At 44.1% G+C, this 25,450-nt stretch overlaps 1 protein-coding gene across 2 annotated transcripts in view; it reads left to right on the plus strand.

Moving 5' to 3' along the window:
* The window catches only part of Dpf3 (double PHD fingers 3), a 297,137-nt gene that overhangs the window by 261,387 nt on the left and 10,300 nt on the right, over positions 1-25,450 (plus strand). For both annotated transcript variants that reach the window (XM_052739375.1, XM_052739376.1), the window contains exons 9-10: positions 13,601-13,713; positions 24,912-24,993. In XM_052739375.1, the coding sequence (XP_052595335.1) occupies positions 13,601-13,713; positions 24,912-24,993 (195 nt within the window). The remainder of the gene's footprint in view (positions 1-13,600; positions 13,714-24,911; positions 24,994-25,450) is intronic.

Genomic DNA, 25,450 nt, shown 5'->3' on the forward strand with positions numbered 1-25,450 from the left:
TACAGGATGCTGCTTGTCCTAGGCTACATGTCCTCTTCAGGTCTTGCCTTACCCCATTGCCCACTTGATTGTGGTGCTCGAGCGTCCCTTCCTTGGATGCCATCATGCATCTTCCTTCAGGCTCTCTTTTCTCACCTCACTGGACCCCTTTTTTTCTCAGTGGGTTCTGTTCTTGACACTTTTTAATGCCTTAACCTCTAACTGTTTCCCACTCCCAACTTCGACTAGCTCTTTTCAAATTCTTCCCCTACGGTCACCTCCTGACCGTCTTACTATGTTCCAAAGCTGCCTCTTGTCACCCAAATTTCAGGATTTCTAAATTTACATGCCCAGTCTGGTCTTACATGCAGAGCCACATTCTCTCACTGAGTCTAAGACATCTCCACCGAACGCCCCATGAATGCAATGTGAAGAAATGAAGCCTGTTATTAAGCACCCATGTATCACTTAAGAACAGACGGGGCTGTTCTGAGAAGGGCATCATTGGGTGTTTTCACGGTTATAAAAATGTGGTAATACTAAACTAAAATGACTGTAATGTCACTGGGCCATATAATCAAGCAAGACCAGCATGGATCCATCATCGACAGAAATGCCGTGGTGTAGTGCACAACTACATTCTGCATGCCTTCCATCTCTAGTTCAACTGACAGGCCTGCTTTCTACTCTGTGGCCCAACTTAGAAACCTTAGTGACGTTTTTTGACTTCTCCATTGTTTTCTTATTGATGTGTCCAGGGAGGCACCATGTTCTGTTGACCAATTCTACCTTTCAAATTCTTTCAACTTTACCTTTATTCCCAGTATTAATAAGCCTTCCTTTCTCTTAGGACCCTGTTAGAATAGCGTCCCATAAAAAGATCAGGTTTTTGCCTGTTACTGTGCCCAGAACATTGTGTGTGCTCAACATTCATTGACGGTTTGGGGACCGCCAGCAGCCACCCTTTCCTCAATCACCTCCACTGCATCTGCTCTCTGCCTTGTCCCTGGAGTCACTTCTCGAAAGCGTGGCGACCGGCGAATCACGCCATTGCTCACAGAGTCATGTTGTGGTCCTTACGCCCCCAGGAGAAGCCTTCCTTCATCTTTGCGTGGCTTTCTGTCTATCTTCTGTAGCCATTTTCCCTCCTTGTTTCTTTCCTTGGCTGCTCAGCTTTGGCGGAATGGACCTTGTTCCTAACACTTTCTGTTCATCTCCCTTGTGTAGTTCGTTCCTCTTTTTTTTTTTTTTTATTATTATTATTTCACTTAGGCAGCTCCTACTTATCCTTCAAGACCCAGCTCAATTGCTCTTCCTGGCTTTCCCCAAGTCTCCACAACATGATTTACAGCTTCTCCACCTCAGGAGTTTGATTCCTTTCTTTATTATAATACTTAGCCATGTTGTACCATAGTCATCTTAAACAGTGTCTCTCTCCCTAGAATAGTTGTTATCTGTTGCTACATAACAAGTCATTCTAAAACAGAACAGCCTAAAATAACAAAGTCTTATGATCTCATAGGTTCTGTGGTCAGGAACCTAGGTGTGGTTCAGCTGGGTATCTCGGGTCCGAGTTCCATCCCGAGGTCACAGTCAAGTTGTCAGGCGGGGCTGTGATCACACCCAAAGGCTCAGTTGGGAGAGGATTTAGTCTAAACTCACCTACATAGCTTTGGTTCTCAGATCCTTCAGGTCCTCTCCAGATATTGTTGTACAGAACCTATATGTCTTCCTTCTTTGCCATATGGACCTCACCACAGGGCAGCTCTCTACATAGAAGTTGTCTCCTCTAGAGTAAGAAAGCACAGGAGACGGGAAAAACCTGTCTTGTGTCGATCTCTCTCCTTCTATACAGACCTAACTTTATAACGCACCTCTATCAAGTAGACTATGACACTGGCAGTCGTTCTTACTTCTAACATCGGGTGATAAAAGACAGGTTTTCCCCGTCAGCCTGGTCTACAGAGCAAGATCCAGGATAGGCATGAAAACAACACTGAGAAATCCCGTCTCAAAAAAAAAAAAAAAAAAAAAGCCCAGGCGGTGGTGGCACACGCCTTTAATCCCAGCACTCGGGAGGCAGAGACAGGCGGATCTTTGTGAGTTCGAGGCCAGCCTGGTCTACAGAGCGAGATCCAGGAAAGGCACAAAGCTACACAGAGAAACCCTGTCTCAAAACAACAACAACAACAACAAAAAGACTGTGAGACCAGGCGTGAGACTGCCTGGTAGAATACTCGAGGCTACCTTCCACACCTGCTAAACTGAGCTCTCCATGATAGGATTCATGTCTCATTAAAAACTTAAGCCCTAAGTACAGTTCCTGTCCCAGAGAACGTGCTCATTGGATTTGGTCAAATGAAATGGAATCCCCCACCCCCACCCCGAACTCTGAGAACAATGAAATAGATTACAAAGTCAGAACCATAAAATTAGGTCACAATTACTTAAAAATGTAAAACAAAGTGTTGAAACTAATACTAACCATCCTCTATTCCCAGACCCTTCCGTGATTGTCTCTCAGTCTTTACCATCACAAAATAGAGAGCAAGAGAGCATCCATTTCCCATTTGACCTGGCACAACTCTATGAAATATCTTTGATAGAAAAATGGAAGTACTACCCAGAGTCCTCAGATGGCTCAGGAACTTAAACCACTCATGAATTCGTCGTCTACTTCCTGGACAGTCCTGATTAGAGGATCCCAGGCAATCAAGAGTTGACTAATCACTCTTTCCCATCAGTGACCCATTAATTACAGATATCAGCCCTCCTGGGTCTACTCGGGGCAGCAGGAAGCATAGCAATTAATTTCTTCTTTGGGCTCACATTTCTAGAAAATCCCGGAGTCTTTAGCCAGGGCCCATGACTGGATGCTGCTCCTGATACCTAGAGGGGCCTGAAATGCATAACCAATATTAAAGATTTGCATCTGAGATTGACGGTAGGCTCTGGATAATGATTCAGCGTTGCCTCCACACACTATTGGGGGCACACATCACTCTGGCAGATGGTAGTCCAGAACTTGCAATTCTGGTGAAGAACTGAAAAGACTCAGCTGAGTCACTTCTATTGATGTCCCATTCCCTGAGTCCCCGGCTAGCAGTGTCCTCCTGCACTCACACACAACTACCTCAACCCAGATCTAAAATTCCCCATAGAGTGAACCTTGCTCGAGACTTTAGTCTGCCTGCAGATCCTAGAGAGCTCATGTCTTCAGCCCCAACCTACCTCATGGGAAGAGTGGAGGGATTGACGGGAAATGCTTTAGATTTCTAGTGTAGTCAGACTTTCCTTTGGGCCACCAGCTCACAGATGACTTATTACTAATTATGAGGGCTTGGTCTTAGGTTTGTTTTTTAACTAGCTCTTATAACTTAAATTAACCCATTTCTATACATCTACGTTCTGCCACACACCGCCCATCCCGCTTCTTCTGTGTCTTCTGGCGTCTCTCTCGTGCCTAGATTCATCTCGTACTTCATTACTGCTCTCTGCCTGGAAGTCCCGCCAGTACCTGCTGCCTAGCTATTGGCAGTTCGGGTTTTCATTACACCAGTCACAGCAATACACCTCCACACTGTGTACAGATATCCCACCACATTCTAGGGCTTTTTAATTTCTAGGGATTTTTGTCATGGCTGTATTTGGTGTTGGTGTTGGGCTAAGACTGGGTTTGTTGACATGAATTCTAGTAGCACTTATTGGGTATTTTAATTTCTTCTTTTCACTTTGTGTTTTATCCAGCAAGTTCTAGAAGGCTTGTTTTTTTTTCCCCCTTCTTCTCCAAAAAGATAGGTAATTTAGGATCAATATTTATCGCTAAATTTATCTTGTATGAATAGCATAGAGTGAGTCATGGATTCATGGTCCACATATTACAATCCTTTAAGCTAATATATCAGAAATATAATGCCCAGAGAGGCAAAGTGACTTGTCTAAAAGGCTTGGCTGCTGCCACATACCTGAAATTGCCACAGTTGTTTCATGAGCCGGGAGCTTGTTTTATCTCACTGTTATGTCCCCAGTTCCCAAAAGAGTGCTGTCACATGTATTTACCCAACAAAAGCTATCAAAAGAATAAACAAACAGGTGTCTTTGACCCTCAGCTATTATATGTGATTAATTAGGAGCAGTGGAGTCCTTACTGCAACTGGGTACTTTTTAAGTGCTGTCTGTGCCTTGGCCCCAAATTGGACCAATGAAGTAAGTCACATAAATCCGGGTCAAAGCTTTCCCATCCCATCATTTCACTCCGAGGGGACCGACCACAGAGCCCTTGGGTTTATAGATGGGTATACAGCCATTTCTAGGAGACTACATCTTGTACCATATGTGACTGTGAAAACAGGGAGTTTCTCAGGCCATTTGAGAATGGCTCCATAAGCTATCAGCTGCTGAGCCCAGCAGAGGCGCCCAATGCTGTTGCATGAACGTGCTGGGTGTGGTATTTATAGGAACAATTGGTGTAACAAACCTTCTGGCTTCTGTGTCACGTGATGCCTGGGTGCTGTACGGCTTGCCAGCTTGAGGGCGAGGATTAGCTGACCTCTAAGATGAGATGAAGTTGCTACACAGTGAGGTGTTTTGCCTGAGCAAAAGGCAGCCACAGCGCACACCACCATTTATTTTTAATGCATTTTTGTTTGTTTGGTCTTTGTCCTTTCCACGCTCTTTCTCTTCTTTGTCTTCTTTGAAGCACATGAAAAATGGTAAGAAAAAAGGGCGCCGTTCAGGTGCCTCGAGAGTGCCATTTCATTGCGGTCATCAATTTGCAGGTGTCTCAAGCAGTAGAAGTAACATCTGGGGCACACAGAGGTGAGCCTGTGGACCACTACAAAAGATTAACAGAGCAGGCCTCGAGAAATAATCCATGAGAAGCAAGTATCTGTGAAAACACCGGCGGTAATATATGTGGAAAGAGGTTGGGCTCTTTAAAATTTTTTTAAAAATAATTATTCTTTGACAGTTTCCTACAATGTATTTTGATCATCTCTGCACCCAGCTCTCTTCTCCCGGTCTGTCCAGCCCCCAACGTGTCCCATCTTCATATTTTCATTTTCTATTTTAAAAAATAATCCCACATGTGCTCTCTGTCTACATGTGTATGCTCAACCTACCAGTGGCCAAACCCTGAAGAAAAATGACCCCCCCCCATCCCCCAGCACCACATACCTATGGACTGTTATGTGTGTGTGGTGCTGGGGGAATTGAAGCCAGGCCCTAGCACATTTTAGGCAAGTACCTTTATCTCTGAGCTATGTCCCAGCTCTCCAAGAGTTTGGAGTCTTGGCTGCACAGAAGAGGTTCACTCCTTTATAGATTGAAAGTAAAGACTCAGAGCCTCCTTCCCTCCATCTGGTAGGCTGGGTGTCAAAATGGAGAAACAAGGGGAGGTTGAGAGGGACTGAGGAAGGAAGAGAGAATGAGAATGAATGGGCCAGACTGAATGAGTTCTGTTCCCAAGGATATCAAATTACATTTTTTTCTTGAATGACTTAGTATTTTTATTTAGATTTGATTTATATAAAACTCTTTCATATATATATATGGAGATATATGGAAGGTGCAGGTGAGCTGGCCCTGAGGGCCTGAGAGCTAGAGAGCTGACCCCACCCCCCCTTGTCTCTGCCCTGTGGTGGCAAGGGTGAGGGAAAGATGCCCCCCTCCCCCTCCCTTCCCCTACCCCTTGCCATCTGTGGCAGGTGGGAGAGTTGGCTTCAGGGGCACAAGACCAGGAAAGCGGTCCCTGCACCCCACCAACTGCAGTACTCAGGAGAGCGGTCCCTGCACCTCACCAACTGCAGTACTCAGGAGAGCAGTCCCTGCACCTCACCAACTGCAGTACTCAGGAGAGCGGTCCCTGCACCTCACCAACTGCAGTACTCAGGAGAGCGGTCCCTGCACCTCACCTGGGTACAATAGTAGAGCTGGCCCTGGAGGTGTGAGTGCGGGTGAGCTGCCCTGAGGGCATGAGAGCAGGAGAACCGGCCCTGCTGCACTGGGTGAGCTAGCTGGGGCAGTGCTGGAGAACTCACCCTGGGGGTGACCGTTAGGGAAAGCTGGCAGCCTGACCAACCCAGCTACCACCCAGGCCCAGAACCAGGGCTATGAGTTGGCCCACCCCAACATCCACCTCATTTATGAACTGCTGGAGCATGTGAAAGGGCTGGACCTGCAGATCCAAAACAGCAGGATCTCCATGACACAGGACAACAACAGGATATCCAAGAGGAGTCCCAGTGAGGGCCCAGCATCGATACTGTAGCAGAAACCAGAGTCCTCAAACCAGACCAATGACTCATGGAAACAAACACTTACAAGTAAAGATGGATGGACTAGAGGGTAATCTGTGTGACTCACTGGGCCACATTACTGCTTCCACACTGAGACTTTGGTTTGTTCATTTTTGCTTTTCTTTTAAATTTTATTTTATTTTGGGGGGAGGTTGCAAGGGCAGAGGGTGGATACGAAAGGACTGGGAAATGAATGGGATCGGTATGCATGATGTGAAAGACACAAAGAATCAATAAAAAATTAAAAACAAAACAAAAAACTAAATGCATTTTCAATATGTAAATATTATAAATTTTGTGTATATGAACAAGGGCAATTTTACAATTTAACTATTTACAATTTGAGCTGAATTATTATTATTATTATTATTATTATTATTATTATTATTATTATTATTATTTTGTGTGTGTGTGTGTGTGTTTGTGTTCAGGTATGTCTGAGTGCATGTGCACAGCATCTGGAGGCCATATGCCAACATTGGATGTCTTCTTGGATCAGTTTCCCCCAATTTGGCTAGACTGACCAGTGAGCCCCAGAGGTTATTCGGTTAGCTTTTCCTTGGCCCTGGGATTACAGGCCTGCACCATCTTGCCTGGATTTGTATTTATTCTAGAGGGGTGCAGGGGATTGACCTCAGGTCCTCGTACTTGCTCACCAAGCACTTTACCCACCAACCCATCTTCCCAGCCTCCAGATTATTTTCTCACGAGCGTACATGGAGACTTGCTTTTGGTACTGCTTCAGGTTAAAAGTGATGCTATGCATTTCATATAATTTCCATAGGCGAAACAGCAAACCAAGGAACACATTTTGAGTTTTACATGTGCTTTTATGAGAACCTTGGACATCCAGGTTCCCCTTTCCTGAGAAATTAGTTTTTTAAAGCTCAACATTGATAAATAAGGTAATAAAATGTAATTAGATGTTTATAAATTCATAATGAATAAATAATAGAGCCTGCTAGCTTTACACTTCTTTGTATCTTCTTATTTATGTTTTCAGCACAAACCTCGAAAGATAATCTACCCCTAGACCTTTAATTTAATTGGTGATGTGGCTTAACCAAGCCCAAATTAAATATTGGCAACAATGAAATAAAAAGTCTTTTAATAGGAATCATAACACAAGAAAAACATCATAGTAGTTTGTGTATTTATTTTTGCCCAGCGTTGGTTGAAAATGAACTGAGTTTCACCGCATGGGATGTCTGCTGCATGAAACAGTCTACTTAAAGACATATGTTAGCTTCTAAGCCATATCAGAACGTGAGTTTAATCAGTGAGGTGTATTTAGATGCCATTTTCCCTAAAAGGTTAAAGTGTTCAGGTGTGGGGACAGTTGTGTATGAGAATCCAAGCAGGGGTGTGTGGTTATGAAATGAACTCTGGTTTTTGCCTTGAGTTTTATATATGTGACTTCCGACTCAAACCCCATCAAAGCCCGTTGCTGTACATTGAATACGCTCATCACCCAGGCACATGTGTTCTGTGCAGACAGGAGATATGTCTGTCCTTGGAGGGGCAAGGCAGTGGTCACTGCTTTCAGAGGCCCACCTTTGCATTTCTATTGAGCTCAATAGACTGTGATATCCTGAACACCCTGTGCCTTTTTCTCCACAGTCTGTCTTCCCTCGTCTGAGAAATTTCCTATTTTGTGTTGGCTTCCTTTCCCTTCCCGTCTGCTGAAATAGCCCCATGAAGCCAAATCCTATCATCTGAAAGCCTAGTTCAGGGGCCAGTCCTCTTGAATAGGTGGCTGTGGATGACATTTCCTGTTTGAGCTAATAGGGAGGGTTAAGATCTGTTTGGGAGCAGATTGGTATGAACAAGGAATGCATCTTTACATCAAGTTCACTTTTGGATCTCAACTTTCAGCAAGGACTTGATTTTTAATGATGCTGTTGGGATAAATCATATATACTGCAGCTTGTACCCACCCCCCGCTGCCATTTTTTATGCTGGAGACAATGAAAACTCTTGTATTTATTAGGCATGCATCCTACCATTGAGCTAAATACCCAACCAACACTTTCTAAATCTTTAGGCAATTGGAATCTTACAAATGTCCCATTGACCAATTGCACCAAGGGGACTAGGAGTAAACTGCCTAACTTTCTTTTTTCTTCCTTTCTTTTTTCTTTTTTTTGAGACAGGGTTTCTCTGTGAAACAGTCCTGGCTGTCCTAGAACTCACTCTGTAGACCAGGCTGGCCTCGAACTCACAGAGATCTGACTGCCTCTGCCTCCCGAATGCTGGGATTAAAGGCATGCCCCACCACTGCCTGGCTGTCTAACTTTCAAGATGTTGAGCTAAATAGCAGTATAGGTATTCTTTGCTTTAAGAAAGATGGAGGGCTGGAGAGCTGGCTCAGTGGTTAAGAGAATTTACTGCTCTTGCAGAGGACCTGGGTTCAGTTTCCAGAACTCACTGGGTGGCTCACAACCATCTGTAACTTCAGTTGCAGGGTTCTGATGCCCTCTTCTGGCCTCCAGGGGCATTGATACACATGGTGCATATACATATGTGCAGCCAAAACACTCATACGCATAAAATAAAAGGAAATTTTTAAAAATTTTAGAAAGCTGGAGAAATGGGGAAAAGCCCTACATTTCCAAGCACGTACATTTAAAGATGGTGGTTAACTTTCCAAGAGCAAACAAGTGGTAATTGGGCCTCAGCAAACTGCTTTACAGCAACATGCCTCTCTTCTCTTCAACCCTTGGATTAGAAAGACTGTGCCTGCTCCTCTCCTACTTACATGAACTTTGAGCACTAATTCTCGACAAAACTAGCCCCAGCAGTGAGGCTTTAGAAACAAGCTCCCACTTCTGTCCTTGGAAACTTTCTCTTTTGCCCAACAGTGTGCATTCTTACATCCTTTCTAAGGTAGCTAAGACATCGTATTTTTGGAGTTTTACATGCTAAGCGTTTTTTCTAGTTTTTGGAGAGTGGCCAGCTGGGTACGGTGGCACAGGCAAATAACTTAACTCTGGATTTCATTTTAGGACCTGTTTTCGCACCTCTTTCTCCTTAGAGAAGTAGGAGGAACCTTCCTGTCCCTCGCTTTCCTCTCTCGTTTGAATAGCGTCTTGAGTTCTGAGCTGGGGCTGAGGTTAGTTTTAGCCTGGGGGCAGGAGGCATGGCGGCTGATGTCTCTTCCTCCATATCAGAAGATCTTTGGAAAGCCAATGACCTTCTCAAAATAAGAACAAAGAGAAAGCCTGTGCGTTATCCTGCCCTCTCCCCCGCCCCCAGATTTCTAATAGGAGCTTCTAACATCCACTCGCCACCATTCACTTGTCTAACTAAAGCTACCACCCCCAAATGTCCCTAGGACTCAGCACAGCGTTTGTGTAGAGGTTGTAGATGTGTCCAACTTGTGGCCCACAGGACACATGTGCCCTAGGATAGCTATGAATGTGGCCCAACACAGAATTGTAAAACATTGTGAGATTATCAAGATTTTATTTTTTTTTATTTTTTGTAACTCAGTTGTGCAGTTCTCAAGAGTGAACTTCGTCGACAACCATATCGTGTTGCAATGTCAAAGACTGGACATGCCTACCGTAGGAGACACAGAATACACTGATAACTAGCATCTGCTGTGTTGGAGATATGGGAGCCACACAGTCCACCCTCACCCCACCCAGGCAGAGGCTCCAATGCAGCTGCCAGCCGAGTTCCAGGCCATGGAATGTGCTGACCTTCCTTCCTCGGGAAGATGGCACCATGAGGAATGTTATTATTAGCAGGACAGCATTTGTGCTGATCTGTCAACACTCCCTCATTCAGACCAGCTTGGGCACATTCAGGATGGTATGGCCATAGACAATACCCCCCTTTTTCAGGGTCTTTATGGAACAAAGACAAACCTGCAGTACCACACAGCTGACCCATTTTCGAAATCTCGTCTTTTGGCTATGGTCACTCCATACTTGCCCAATTTGCTTCTTGGCTCTCTGGCCATTCTGTTTTCTTTACTGTTTTTTCTTTCCTCCATTGTTTTTATTTTGAAGCCAGGGTCTCACTATGTAGTCCAGGGTGGTCTCGAACTCACCATCCTCTTGCTCTAGGCTCCCTGGTGCTGGGATTTATAGGCACGTATTCCATCCTCAGCTCTTCTGTCTTTAAATAGATGATTCCTCAAAGCTTAGTCCTAGATTTTAAAAAAAAAACCCTTCCCCTTTCTTTCTTCTCATTTTTCTTTTTCCTACTTTTATTGATTCTCATATTTCCAATTACCACCTGGTTAGCAAAATCAATCTTAAGTTTGTTTTTTTATTTTTTGTTTTCTCTTTTTAGGCGGTGTCTCTGTGTAGCCCAGGCTGGCCCGGAGCTCAGAGAGATCCTCCTGCCACTGGCTCCCAATGCTGGGATCGAAGCTGTGCTACCACGCCTGGCCTTATTTCTACTTCAAGTCCACACTTGTCTTGTGAACTTCCAACCCTGTGTTCCTCTCCCTGACCCAGCCTGCCCTGCTCAGAACAGAGTGGATCCCCTTCCCCAGGGCCGCCACACATTCTTCCCACAGCGTTCCTCATCTCAGTGGTTTCAAGGCACTCTGCCTGATTTCTTCATTCAGACACTCACTTTGCCACCTTCACGGGACTCAGATGGGTCACTTCCTGCCACTTCTTTAGGTATTGTTCTCTCAGGTTTCCACCTGAGCCTAATCTTCCTGTCTCTCTTCTGCTGGCTGCATCAGCCTCAGAACCAGTCCTGGCAAAAATTCTTGCATCTCCTCGGCCTCGTCGTAGCAAATCCTTTCCAGGCCTTCTCTTCCTTCCTCCGACCCTCTTTCTTCCTGCTGATGTACATTTTCACTTGAATACTCTTATTTTAGAAGGTCTTTTCTTCTGTTTGGAAGTAACTATAGGTTTGTATGAAATGGCAGAGATCCCATGTGCCTTTCCCCCAGTGATGAGCATCTTAGATACCCACGTACAAGAGCAAAGCGATTGCGATCCTAGACCCTTGGCGGGTTTTGTTGTCTCACAGGCTCGTGTGCACATGTACATATTTGTGAATGTTTGATGTGTGCCTCTGCGTAGTTCTATGTCATCGGACACGTATGTAACCCCCAAGATCCACAGCTGCATCTTCAGCCTCAAGATCCTCTATGCCTAAGAATGCTTCTTAAAAAATATAATCATCCGGCCTCTGCTCTGCTTGAAAGCCTTCAATGACTTCACAGGCCCAAATAAGGGCCATAAGTGCCTATTTAGTCTGGCTTCCTTGTCTCCTGGGTGCCCTCTTGCCCCTTCATTTTCCAAAGAAGCCTACGCATGTTCATTGGCCTTTCTCTTCCTTTTAGTTTACAAAGCTCTTGGCTGCTTGGAGCCTGCACACACAGGCCCCTTTACCTGGCATCCTCTCTCCTTCCCACCCAGTTAACTTTGATCTGCCCAGTAATGACTTACGTCTCTTCCCCTGGAGGGTTTCCTTGACCTCTCTGGCTAGGAGCTCCCATTGGTTTTCGTCGTCAACTCTGCTTTTCTTTACGGTGTTAGTCACACCATAGTGACTAAACAGTTGTGCACAGGGTTTTTGTAATTTGAGGTCTTTTTGGAGGGCTTAGGGTGTCTTGCTCACACCGTATCTTTTCTGTCTAGCGTAACAGCCAGCTTAGCAGCTGCTCACGAAACAGTTGTTGAGTTAATGAGCACTTCTTAGCATAAGCTGGGTCTTTATAGCTGGGGTATGGCCCAAGGCCAGAGGACTGCATAAAAACTGCCTTGCCTAGGTGGGTGTATGTCCCACGATCTCAGCTCCATCCTTTCCAACAATGTCCTGTCAGAGAACCTGGGCACCTGTAGCCCAAACTGCTGAGTCCACGGCTGAAAATGTCCCTGCTATTCCCATTCTGTTTTCACTCTGAGAGGTTAGTGGAGGAAACAGCTTGGCTAGTATTCTCCTTAGATCCGACTTTGAGATGTTTTCCAGAATATCAGCGGGATATCCGTGCAGGCTTTTAATTTCAGGTTTCTTTCTGGCCTCGTCTCTTTCTCCTGTCTCCCCACCACTGGTTATTTACTCCTACACTAACACTCCCAACCTCAGTGTGGTTTATATCTGGGGAGTCCAAAATCTGGTAGGTCCTTATGCTGACGTACTAGCGTAAGTATTGGTATTTCACCCAAGCGAGCATGGTCTGATGGGCTCTCTGAGATTCCAAAGGTAACCATGGGCTTCCTGCTGGGATGTGGCTCTGCTGGGGGCTAGGGACAGCACACTTGGTAAGTGACACTAACTCTAATCGGTGCCCACCCCTGTTTATAGTATCCTTTAAGGAACAAAATCCCTCACATGAAAGGGGCAAATGCTCTGTGCAGTGGGAGCTCTGGAGAAGGATGGGGCCCCGGGCTGGGCCAAGCTGCTGATTCTTCACAGCAGAATCAGCAGTGGGCTTTGCCTGACCAGGTCACAGCAGTGGGAAACCTGGGGACATCATCTAAGTTTCTCTTCCCTGACATCTAGAAGGCCAAGGGTCTGCACTCTTTGTAGCTCCCAGCTGTCTGTTCATTGGTGGCATTGCCCTTTAGACTTAATGGGGGCTGATGGAGTCCTGTTCGGCAGGTCAAGCCTCAGGCCTTCCTTCAGGGCTGTGTGATCTGTGGTCCCAGCTTAAAGTCCCTCTCCTGATCAGGCTGTAGGCTTAGCTAACACAACACTTGTAGGACAGACCTGGTCATTGGCTGGGATAGTCACTCCCGTGCCTTCCCTGCCAGACTCCTTTCTTCTTGCGTTTCTGTGACTGTTCAGAGTTTGGGCTTTTGTTCATCTCTTGGCGGTGGGCCTGGAGACTCAAGGAACCACAAAATGCCACCTATTACCCCTAAGCACTGTCCCTGAAAACCTTATGTGATCCCTGATACCCTCAGGCAGTGCGAATAGGAGGTCCCAGTTCCAAGTAGTTTGATGAGTTGTCCTGCCCCAGCTGCATCTAGAGCTTGGGAGGTGATGCTGATGCCTCCCACCAGGTTGCCTTGGACTGTGTGCTCCACATCATCCCTTTTAGTGTTCTCTGATCACAGCTTTCTATTCTACTTGTTACACCTATGGGACACACGGCTCTTGGGGGAAGAGGAACTGGATGGTACTTAGTAAGAAGGTGCATACCCATCTCTCCATTTGGCCTCTATCTGGCGTGACTGGAGGTGGTAAGCACTGTGAATAGAGCCCCATTCAGACTCCCAGTCTGTTTCCCAGCCAGTGCCACACCTGCCTTCCTCCATACTCCTGCCAAGATGTGTCTGGACTTGGTGGTGTTAGGGGTAGAAGTCACACTCTTTTGTCCTAATACCATTGCTTCTGGCTTCTTTCAGGTCACCCAACTTGTCTGCAGTTCACTCTGAATATGACCGAGGCGGTCAAGACCTACAAGTGGCAGTGCATAGAATGCAAGTCCTGTATCCTGTGTGGGACCTCGGAGAACGACGTGAGTTTGGGTTATTCCTGTGTCAAGAAGAGACAGAAGGGGCTGGGAGCCCTCTGAGAGGTGGAAAGGAGACAGAGCTCCAGGCACTGGGTTCTGGGGAAAATGACAGTCTTTTTGAAGCCTCTACAGCCCTTGGGACCCTTGTACTTTTGCCTTGGGGTCTTTGTGCCTTCAGGGAAAGATGCCAGAGGTGACCAGCAGAGGAGGATGTCTTTTTGACCATTACCCTTGGCAGCCTGGCCACTTGCTCTCCAGAGTTCAGTGACTATGGTGGTGACCAGTGCTTCGGGTGGGATGCACTTGGCTGTTTTTCACCACATTCTAGTGCTTGATCTCACCTGGATGACATAGTAAAAATGCAAGAAATGCAGGACACTTAACCTTTTTTTTTTTTTTTTTGTTATGGACAATTTCAAACATGTACAAAGGTCGAGAGAATAAGGAAGCCGATGTGCTCTATCCCAGCTTCAGCAATGGCCACTGTGCCCAGTCTTTTTTCATAAGTACTAATATCTTATCCTTTATGCGTGTGCCGTGTGTACCTGTTTATGTAGGTGTGTATACATGTGCTTGTACGTGTGGAGTCCAGAGTTCCATATCAACTGTCTTCCTCCATCACTCCCCATCTTGATTTTTGAGACTGATAACTCACTGATCCAAAGACTCATCAGTCTGGCTAGCCTAGATGGCCAAGGAGTTCCAGGGATCCTTTTTATCTCCAGACACTGCTTCCTCGACCCAAAGCTGTGGTGTCAAGTGTGTGCCTAGATGTCGGGGTCCTGCAATCAGGTCCTCACGGGTGTGCAGCAGGTATTTTACCAACTGAGTCATCTCCCTAGCCCTGCTTTTCAATCCTAGTCATCGTATAACTTCACGGGTAAATATTTCATCCTTACCTGTAAAAAGACAAATAGCTGGGGCTGGAGAGATGGCTCAGAGGTTAAGAGCCCGACTGTTCTTCCAGAGGTCCTGAGTTCAATTCCCAGCACCCACAGGGTGGCTCACAACCATCTGTAATGAGATCTGGCACCCTCTTCTGTATACATAATAATTAAAAAAAAAAGACAAATAGCTACTTTTTAATGGAAAATAACCAAAATTTTGCTATCGCCTCAAATCAATACTATTTAATATAATTAAATGTCCAATAAATATTTCTACTCAGCCAGTTGTCTCTTAAATGTATTTGCTGCAATTGAGATCCAAATGAGGCCTGTGCATTGCAGCCGGTTGATGTATCTTGGAGTTTCTTTCAATGTCTGCATTCTGCAAATAATACATAGATGTCCCCTCCACCTTACAAAACAGTTGTTCAATGGAGTTCCCAGGATTTCCTTTTTCTGAATGCATTCTTGTGGGGTCATCAGTACACACTTTTGATGGAGTCTGTTTGTAAGATGAATCTTAAAAGGTCTTATTAATAAAAACCCGGAGCCAGAAATTGGAATGAAAAGCTGAGGAAGCAGAAAGAAGCCAGCCACGTTCTTACCCACTTGGAGATCCTCCGTCAAAGAGACCTACTTCCTGTATACCCATGTCTATATGCCTTTCTGTTCTGCCATCTCATTTCCTCTCCACCCAGCTACATCACTTCCTCTTCCTGTCCAGCTCTGTCACTTCCTGTCTGTCTGTACAGACCTCCAGACCTCTATGGTTAGTGCTAGGATTTAAGGCGTGTGCCCTCCCACCCCTGGATCACAGAGATCCAGACAGATCCCTGCCTCCCAAGTGATAGGGTTAAAGGCATGTGCTACCATTGCCTGACTTCTATATTTAATATAGTGGATGGCTTTTTCCTCTGATCCCCAGATAAACTTTATTGGGGGACACAGATAAAATATTATCACATCTGTTGCCCTTGGTGTCTCTCTTTTTGTGATGGTACCTCTATGTGGCATTCAGTGAGACCATTTCATTAGAGGCTGCAAACTAGTCACTTTCTTACTTGATAGGTTCTTCTTTTGTTTATTATCTGGAGTAATTCCATAGTAAGAAACGTACCCATGCTACCCTTTGGTACCATATATAAAAGGCAGCATATGTGCTTGCTTTTTTCCTTTATCAGTTTTTAAAATAATATGATCATTAAGCTGTCTATTCATGGGACTTGAGAGATTGGCTCCATGGTTAAGAGCAGAAGACTTGAGTTCGGTTCCCAGCACCCATGTCAGGTGGCTTACAACTGCCTACAAGTCCAGCTCCATGGTAATGCTCTCTTCTGGCCTATGGGGCACCTCCTTTGACAAATACATACCTGGTCCCAGACGCACATACATATGTATAATTAAAATAAAATGAATCTTAACAAAAACATCATCTATTCATGAAAATAAAAAAACACTCAAGAAAATATGAACTACAAGATTGCTTCTAAACACAAGAAAATACATTTTCTAATTGAGCCCATATCATGTTTAATGAGAAAATATTTGATGTAGTTCCATCAATATTAAAAACTTGGTGTGAGAAGGATGCTCTCAATGCTGCTAGCATTCGATAGTTTTGTAGAGATACTAGTTAGCACCATTTGACAAGAGACACAGATTAGAGGCACAAGGACAGATGACAATACCAGTTGAGGGTTGTTGGTCCACAGGGAGCTCAGAAGCCAGGGCTTTATGATTACCAACATGATGCCACAGGTGGAAAATTCTGTTGCTCAAAACTTTATTTCAAGCATAAAATCATTTAAAAATATTACATACAATCACCTTTAAGATATGTGTGTAAAGCATACATGAAACACATGAATTTTGTCTTTCTTCTTGGATTTCAACTCAAAGATGCCTCATTCTATACACACAAATTGAAAACATTTCTGGGTTCAAGCACTTCAAATACAGGATATTTAGCCTGTATTAAGACACTATTTTCATGTGAGGTGGCAGTATGTCTGGGAAACCATAGAATCAACGATAGGGCTAACTTGAATATACAAAGTGAAATCTAGGAACTGGAGAAACGGCTCCGTGGTTAAGAGTATATACTGCTCTTGCGGAGGACCTGAGTTCTGGTTTGAGCATCTATCCCATGTGGCTCACCACCGCCTGTGACTTCAGCTTCAAAGGATCAGACACCTCTGGCCTCTGCCAATATCTGCACTCATGTGTACATACCCACACGTAGACAGACACACAATTAAAAATGAATCTTGCAAAAGTAAAAAGTATCGAATTAGTAAACATTGCTATATTTACAGTGCAACAAGAAGCCATATTTAGGAATGTGCAGAGTCTATATGAACAAAAAAATTAATGTGTTTGAAAATATAAAGGTCTGGTGGAACAGTGTCCTATGACATTGGATAAAAAGACTCAGCACTACAGAGACACCAGTTTTGCCCGTGTTGATTTGCAAATGGACACCAGGAGCAACATCAACAAGCCTCCTTTGTGGAGTTGGACAGGCCGATACTTATGTCCCTACGGAAGAAGAAGTGGGTTTGGATAGCAGAGGAAGGGCTGGGGTTGTCTCTCTGTTGTCGAGTGCTTTCTAGCTTGCCTGAAGTCCTGGGTTCAATCCTCAGCACAGTAGGAACTAGGCAGAGTAGTGCACGCTGTGATCCTAACATTTGCGGAGGCGGGTAAAAGCAGGAGGATCAGAATTTCAAGATCATCCTTGCCTATGTAGTAAGTTTTGGGCCAGCCTGGGCTATGTAACACCTGGGCTCAGAAAAGAAAGTGGGCAAGGAAATTCTGATAATCTGTGCTGGAAACAGGAACTAGCAGACATTGAATCTTTCGGGGAGCCCCCAGAGTGGAATGGTGTGGTAGTGATATGTAAGTGGACAAATAAACCAGTTGGAAGAGAAAAGAAAGCCTATGAATAGACCCACCTACATAGGGGAATATAGTATAGGATAAAGGTTGCATCTAAAATTACTGTGTCAAATATAGACTTTTTAATGAATGATGCTGGGACAATAGGGGAGCCGTTTGGGAGAAGACAAAATTAGCTTCATACCTCACACCCAGACATAAGAACAATCTCCAAATAGACTGGGAATTTAAATGTGAAAACTAAGACTGGACCAACACCAGATTCCTCTTTCATTTCAAACACTAGGAAAGGTTTTCCAGTTGCCTTAAAATAGAGAAACAATGAAGTGAAATATTGGAAAATTAGACTCTGAAAATTTGCATAGTCAAAAGCCATGATCCAGTGAAAGGATGACTGACGGGGGAGAAGGTGTCTGTAGCCGGTGCAGGGGAAGGGCCAATGGCCCCAGGATATAAAGAGCTCTGATGAATGAGAGACAGAGAACCAGGGAACTTGATAAACAAGAAAAAACATGCATGAAAGGTGATTCATAAACAGTATAAAAATGATCCTTAAACATTGAAATAAATACTCAAACACACTCACAATTAAAGAAACTCAAAGCAAAACCAAGACCCCATTTCTCACCTGTCTGATGGGCAAAATTTTTTCAAGTATAACAACATATGTAACTATAGGAAAACTAGCTCCTACATCTAGATTTAGAGAGAGTGCAAAGTGATATGATCCTTCTGGGGTGGGGGATTTGGTGATCTCTAACAAAACTACTACATACTTCACTTTTGACTGAGCCATCCCATCTGTGGGAGTCTACCCTGAAGGATACACCCCACTACAGAAATATATGTCTGGCAGGTGGTTTATTAATTAAAAATAATATCAGAAGTAACCTCAATGTACATGCATAGAAAAATGATCAAATAGATATTGGTGCAGCTGTGCAATGAAGATATATAAAGAATGAGGAGGATGTCTGTGCATGGATGTGTAATGATTTCCACGATGCATGGACAAAATAGAGTTCAAAGTAATATCTTATTGATGGTAGGCTGCGTTCATTGGAAGGAAAAGGCTATATAAGAAAATCCATATACATCTGTGCACTTGTGTAAAAGAATAAACAAGGAGGTAACGGGAGTGATTATCTTCAGGAGTGGATGGAAATGGGGAGGAGAAATACAGTGATGTGGGAATGAATGGGGATAAGGGAGGACCAACATGGCCTTGGGAATACTCATTTTGGATAGCTTGGATCAAGAGTAAGTTTCATAGACAGCTACATATTTAATGCTAATCAGGAGGCTAGACGAGCTAAATGGAGCAGACAGTAAGCCATGACTCCCTCTATACAACAAGCAGATAGCATAACCAGACTGAGGAGCCGAGAGAAGAACTAGCCTAAGGAGTTTGGGAAAATGGTGTTTTGACTGTGCGCTGCAAGACTAAAGACAGACACAGCTGCATCGCAAATGCTGTACCCCAGCTAAGAAATTTATTTTCATGGGTATACAGATTAGTAAATCTGAAAGCGACTTTTTATGTCTAAATGAATAGCTGAATATTGTGACAGAGAGTCATGGTTCTAAGTGCCAGAATAAGAATAACCATAAAAGAGGAGGAGAGGAGCCTGAATCCTTTGGCTTTAGATTGGTGTGTGTGTGTGTGTGTGTGTGTGTGTGTGTGTGTGTGTGTGTGTGTGTGTGTAAACTCACAGTCAAGCATATATGAATGATATAGATGCACACATTTATTTCCTAAATAGGTTGGCAAAGAGGGCTGTGTTAGTCAGCTTCTCATTACTACAGCGATGTGCCAATTAGTTTATAAAGAGGAAGGAATTACCTAACCCATAATTTTGGAGGTTATGAAAGTTTCAGTCCAAGATCAAGTGGCCCAGTTGCTTTGGGATTTTGGTGAGGATACTTAATGGGGAAAGCATGTAACAATAAAGTGCTCATATAACAAAAACAAGTGGAGAGAGAGAGAGAGAGAGAGAGAGAGAGAGAGAGAGAGAGAGAGAGAGAGGAGAGAGAGAGAATGAATGGGTCTTACAGTCTCTTTCAAAGTATATCTTCAGTGATTTAAAGCCCTGCTACTAGACGCTACCTCTAGAGGTCTCCAGCACTTTCCCAGTACCATTGCCCTGGGTACCAAGCTTATGTAGACCTTAGGGAGCATTACTCATCTTCAAACCTAGCAAGGACCTAGAAGCAACAAGGATACCCAACACTCAGAGATTGATTCTAAATAAAATTCCCTAGTGAAAAGAGCCAGAGATCCTTAGAGAAGTGACTGGTGCCAGGATGGGGTACCAACTACATAGGACATGCCTGGAATATCCTGTGATGTCAGAAAGTGGGGCTGTGCTAGAAAAAGTGACAGTGTGTGTCTAAAGAACACAAGAACTAACAACCTGAAAGAACACTTAATGGCCTAATCTAGGAACAACTGAGATAGAAAATAATGATACTGTTGGCTTGTAACATAAAGAATAACACAAATATCCCTTCTTATATTATGAGATTGAAAGGATGGAGGAAGGGAGGGAGGGAGGGAGAGAGGGAGGGAGGGGGAGAGGGAGAGGGAGGAATATGAAGACAGTACATACTTCCTTAGAGTGGAATTCCAATGAATAAATACAGAAGGAGAAACCATAAGCAAGCCCACAGTTAGGCAAGCATCAAGTTATTTTTTTAAAATGTAGTGAGTAAAAGTGTGTAAAACAGGATATTGGCATAAACTCAAAATATGCCCCTAATTACATATTACCAAAGGAAAATTAGTAACTTCACACTGACAGTCACCACCCTAGCTATATGATGATATTGCAAGTAACCAGACATACCACCTCCAGTGACACCCTGATATGAAGCAATGAGAAAGATAGAATGTAGCTTTAGTGATGGTCTTGCCAAAAATGCTTACACACCTCCGTCTTCATATGGGAAGAGATCCGTCCAAGACATCCAACGATGTTTATAGAATCCCCAACCCGTATTCTTCAAAAGTGTCAAATTCCTGAGAGCATAAACAGCCTCCCTAACGTTTGTGTGTGCCTACAAAGGCTTCCCTCAGCTGTAATCAGGGAAGTCTCTGCTTATAGTGGACAGAGGTGAATGCAGACACATGGTGGTATAAGATGCTGAGAAAAAAGGACAGTGGAGGACTCAGCCCTAGATGAAAACATTTACACCACCCTCCTCAGGCTCAGGGAACATTGCGGAAGACAGGGTGGAAAGAATGTAAGCACCAAAGATAGGGGAAGGGCCCTGACATACCATCTTCCAAGCAGGACACGGCCATGGAAGCCATGGAAGCCATGGACTCAGAGCAGCTGTGCACTGGCCCTGGGTCTACACAACAAGGCCTTTCCAGCAGTCAGCTGTGGATGGGAAGGGACCCACAGGACTCTGCTACCACTGCACTATTAGCGACTAACGGATTCTGGAATGAGGTGGGCATTGTATCCAGTCATGTGCTGACTGGTGAGCCCACCAGACTCTAATGGATAGTTCAAACCTAGGATCACACAGATATCCCAGTTAAACTCTGTGGGGCACAAAATAAAACAAGAAGTTGAATGAGTGAATGAATGAATGAATATGGGAGAAGGAGATTCGTAAGGTAGAATGGGGTTGACAGGGGTGGGAGAGAAATGAGAGAGGCTGGGAGGAGCCTCACCAGAATACATTATAAATATGCATGACATCATCAATGAATGGAATTTATTAATTAAAAAGTGTCAAGGTAATGGGAGATAAACTGGGGGACTGTCACAGACTGAGGGACACAAAGAAAACCCAAGTAAACCTGGGGCCATAGCTCTACTTGGTAGAGTTCTTACCTAGCACATGTGGAGCCTTGAGTTCTGTCTCCAGTATTGTGTAATCTGGTATGGGAGCTCCCACCTGTAAACAAGCACTTGGAGGCAGAGGAGGAGGACCAGGAGTTCAAGGTTGTCCTTGGCTACATGGTGACTTTGAGACCAGCCTGGGCTACATGAAACCCTGTCCCCCCAAATACAAACAAAGAAGGCCTGTGAGGTAGCTCAGGGGGTAAAGGCACTTGCCTCCAAGCCCGAGGACTGGAGTTTGGTCCATGGGACCCACACGGTGGAAAGAGAAAACTGACTCCAATGAATAAGTAAAAGAAAAAAACCGAACAATTAAAGACCATGACAAACTGACAAAAAAGTAAATGGTATGTAGGATCCTGGGAAAGGGGAAACAAGTGGGGAAATGGAGGAAATTAAAGCCCTTTCATAGGCCAGTTAATAACATTATACCAATGACAATCTCCACTCTGTAATTTTACCCTGAAGTGTAAGATGTTACTATTTGAGAGATCTGGATAGAGAATAGAGAAACTACCATTTCTGCAACTTTTCTCTAAGTCTAAAATGGTATCAAAATAAATAAAATTGTCAATTTCCTTAACATCTTCCAAAGGGACTAAGTTTTAAAAATATTGTCTGTATGAACTGAAGAACTTAAATATGTTTTGCTTCCATCCACTGCAGTTAAACTTCTCTTTGGCCCATGGAAACACTCAGGCTGGAGACTGAGCCCTTTCGACACTGTCCTGAGAGCTTTTGATAGCTTCCTTGCTTTTGGACAAAGGAAGATATCTACACACTTCATGGGCCAGTCTGAAAGCAGCCGTCTCCCCAAGACTGCTGGTCTGGAGGGGCTAAGGTTTACTGTGTTTATCATTGTTTCAGAACCTTTTCTTTTCTTTTCTTTTTTGGTTTTTCGAGACAGTGTTTCTCTGTATAACCCCGACTGGCCTGGAATGCTCTATGAAGACCAGGCTGGCCGTGAGCTCACGGAGATCTAATGCCTGCATCTGCCTCCCAAGGGCTGGGATTAAAAGCATGCTCCACCACTACCACCCGGCTTCAGAACATTTTTCAATAGCAGATCTAGAACATATTTTTGTTACTTAAAAGACAAAATACACTATCTATCTATTCAAATACTTCTAGATTACAACTAGAACTAGTCATGTGGTTTTTCTATTAATTCATTGATCTCATGTCTATTCCTTCCTTCAGCATGTAAAATATTTTGCTTTTCAATGTACCATCACAATCACACATTTGATACACATGCAACTAGCTATAGGTAGTTAACCAGTTCCAATATTATCATCAATAATATAACTGCTGAAAAATATTCACACACGTTTACATTTAGCTTGGTTGTTAAGATCATGGGTTCGCTGGATACTCTGGAGGTAGAGGCAGATGGTTCACAAGCTTGAAGCCAGAATGGGCTACACAGCAAGACCCTGAATCAAAAGAAAACACAAATAAAAAATAAATAAAGAAGATATGTCATCACCCCAAATACTTTCTGTTTGTAGTTGTGTAGCTAGATATACAAGTATATTCACTTATGAAGAATTTCCTTTTAAGGATATAGTAAGATTTTAATTTTGGTTTATGACTATATAAAATAGTTCCACAAAGAAATCTAGAAAGAATGACGTAGTCAAGAAAACCTAGTTTCCATTTTCTGGTTCCAAACTTAATTTCCTTCTTTGCTTACAGATGACCTCTTAAAAATTTCCAAGTTTGTCTTTACATTATGTTTAAATGTAAGCATGTGTGCTGTATACTGAACCCATAACTAAATGGTAAGAGATAGGTATGTTTTCTCCATTCTGATTTTTTTCCACTGAATATCCTAGAAGTCATTCCACAGCTATCTATAGCCACAATCCCCATCCTTAGGGGTTCATGGTTCTTTGTTGGTTTTATGTAGCTGGTCTCTTATTGGCTGGTGTTTGGGTTGCTTCTAGACTTTGGTCTTACTGAAATTGTTAATACTGAGCCTTAATAGGGGTCCACAAATGAGTAGGGTGGTTGCCGGGACATTGGGGATCTTCTCACAAGGTCTCCTACAGATCCCAGAATGAGATTGCCATCCCACTAGCACTGTAGCTGTCAGTGGAGCCAGCCTCTTAGATTTAGGAGTTAGATCTCCTTTAAGATGATCTTTTTCATGGGCATTAGCATGAGCAAACACTGCCCTGAAAAGTAGATGGGAAAGAAATGAAAGGATTCTAGACAACTACACACGACAGATGTGCTTGGGCCCTCATATACTTCAATTGTGGGGAAGGGGAGTCCAGTCTATGGTATCCCTCCTTTTCTGGAGCCTTGTGTCAGTGCTATGGTAGGGATTATTGATGTCCTTAATGCATCACTAATATTACTTCTCTTCATATCACAACAATTATATATCCAAATTATATAGTCCTACAGCTTCTTTAGGCTCTGATGCCATGGTGTACCTCCTGGGAGTCAAGCTGGTGTGTTGGTTTTCACCCTCTTCCCTGCCTGGGCTTCTTTTGGTCCCTTTGGTCTCTCCTGTCCCTTAATGGTGAAAGTGTGTGTTCTTGGCTTTCCTTGGGGAAAGACTTCAGAGACTTCCGTGAAAGCCATGGATTCACTCTATTTTCAGAAATACACATTTTCTCAAAATACCCATTTCTACCTGTATTCAAAACTGTGTGTATCATTTCAGGGACAGCCCTCCATGAAAACCATTTCAGAGGCGTCTGCTGTCATACACTCTGAACTTTCTCTCCTAGGACCTCCACTTGCCAACTTATTACCAGCGACTTCCAAATCCATATCTTGGGCCCAGACCTCTGTCCTAATCTCCAGCCTCCAGGACAGCCTCCAGCCCCCTGGTGACCTTGGATCTCCAGTTGAGGCTGTCCTCTCTCTCCTACCCCAATGTCCTCTTTCCTGGCTGTGTCTCAGTGGCTAACTATGCCACAGCCCAGGCAACTACACCAGTCAGTGACTGCTTCCTCATTGCCCTGCCACGGCCTTACTTCAGTTTCTTAGAATCCTTCACCTAGCTTCTCCTTCTAGAACCAACCAATCTCTTGCTTCCCGCTGGGCTCCAGCCTCCAGCCGGGGAAGAGGTTTTTTTCTTAACACCTACATTGAAATCCTGAAGGAGCTCTGAGACGCAATGGATATTATCACCCAGTTCAGCTGTTGCCCAGTGCACAGATGGGAAGAGCGGAAATCTAATCCGTGTATTATTAGGTCATTGCCATGGGGTGGGGGTCAGAGAAATCCACAGCATCACTGGCCATGGGAGTCCAGGACAAGGAATTTCTGTGAGCCTAAGTGTAAGGTAGCCATCAGGGAAGACTTCTAAGATAATGAGTTGAGAAGAACCCTAAGGTGATGAAGGATTTGTATAATTGGGGAGTCAGAGGGCAATTTTCAGATGTTGATAAAGTATAAGCTATGTTTAAGGGACAGTGAGGACCCCAAATGGAGCCTGGAAAGTTGATTTATGGAAATAAGAATAGAGGAATAAGTTGGGGGGAGACACTGTCCTTGAGTAATGACATCTCTTTCCTCCCCACTTTACCCCTTTTGTATCTGCCAGGACCAGCTACTCTTCTGCGATGACTGTGACCGTGGTTATCACATGTACTGTTTAAATCCCCCAGTGGCCGAGCCCCCAGAAGGTAATGATGATGATGAACTGAACAATAACAACAGCTACCACGCCTACCCCTTACTGATCCTTTACTATGGTGCAGGCCTTGTGCTAAGGGATTTTCATGGTTTGTCTCATTTAATCATCATAGTCCTGTGAGGTTAGGTGTAACTTCACAAATGACATATGGGGAAACTGAGGCATGGGAGGTGTTTCTCAGATGGGTGGTTGCAACAGTGGTGAGGTGTGACTTTCCAAGGGAACTAGTACAGGTGTACCAAGGATGGCTAAGAGGTGTGACAAAGGGATGGGGCTCTTTATATAGTTCTGATATCTCTGAGCATTCACTTTGCACTGAGCAGTGGACGTCACACGCCTTCAGGACTGAGACCTGGTCTCTGAATTATGGAAGTCAAAGGCAAATAGGCGTTATCAGACGTTAAAGTCATTAGGCTGGGGCCCAACAGTTGGGAGAAGGGCTGCTG

This window comes from Peromyscus californicus, unplaced genomic scaffold, assembly GCF_007827085.1.
Source record: "Peromyscus californicus insignis strain IS unplaced genomic scaffold, ASM782708v3 Scaffold_15__1_contigs__length_86483966, whole genome shotgun sequence".
Taxonomy (NCBI): domain Eukaryota; kingdom Metazoa; phylum Chordata; class Mammalia; order Rodentia; family Cricetidae; genus Peromyscus; species Peromyscus californicus.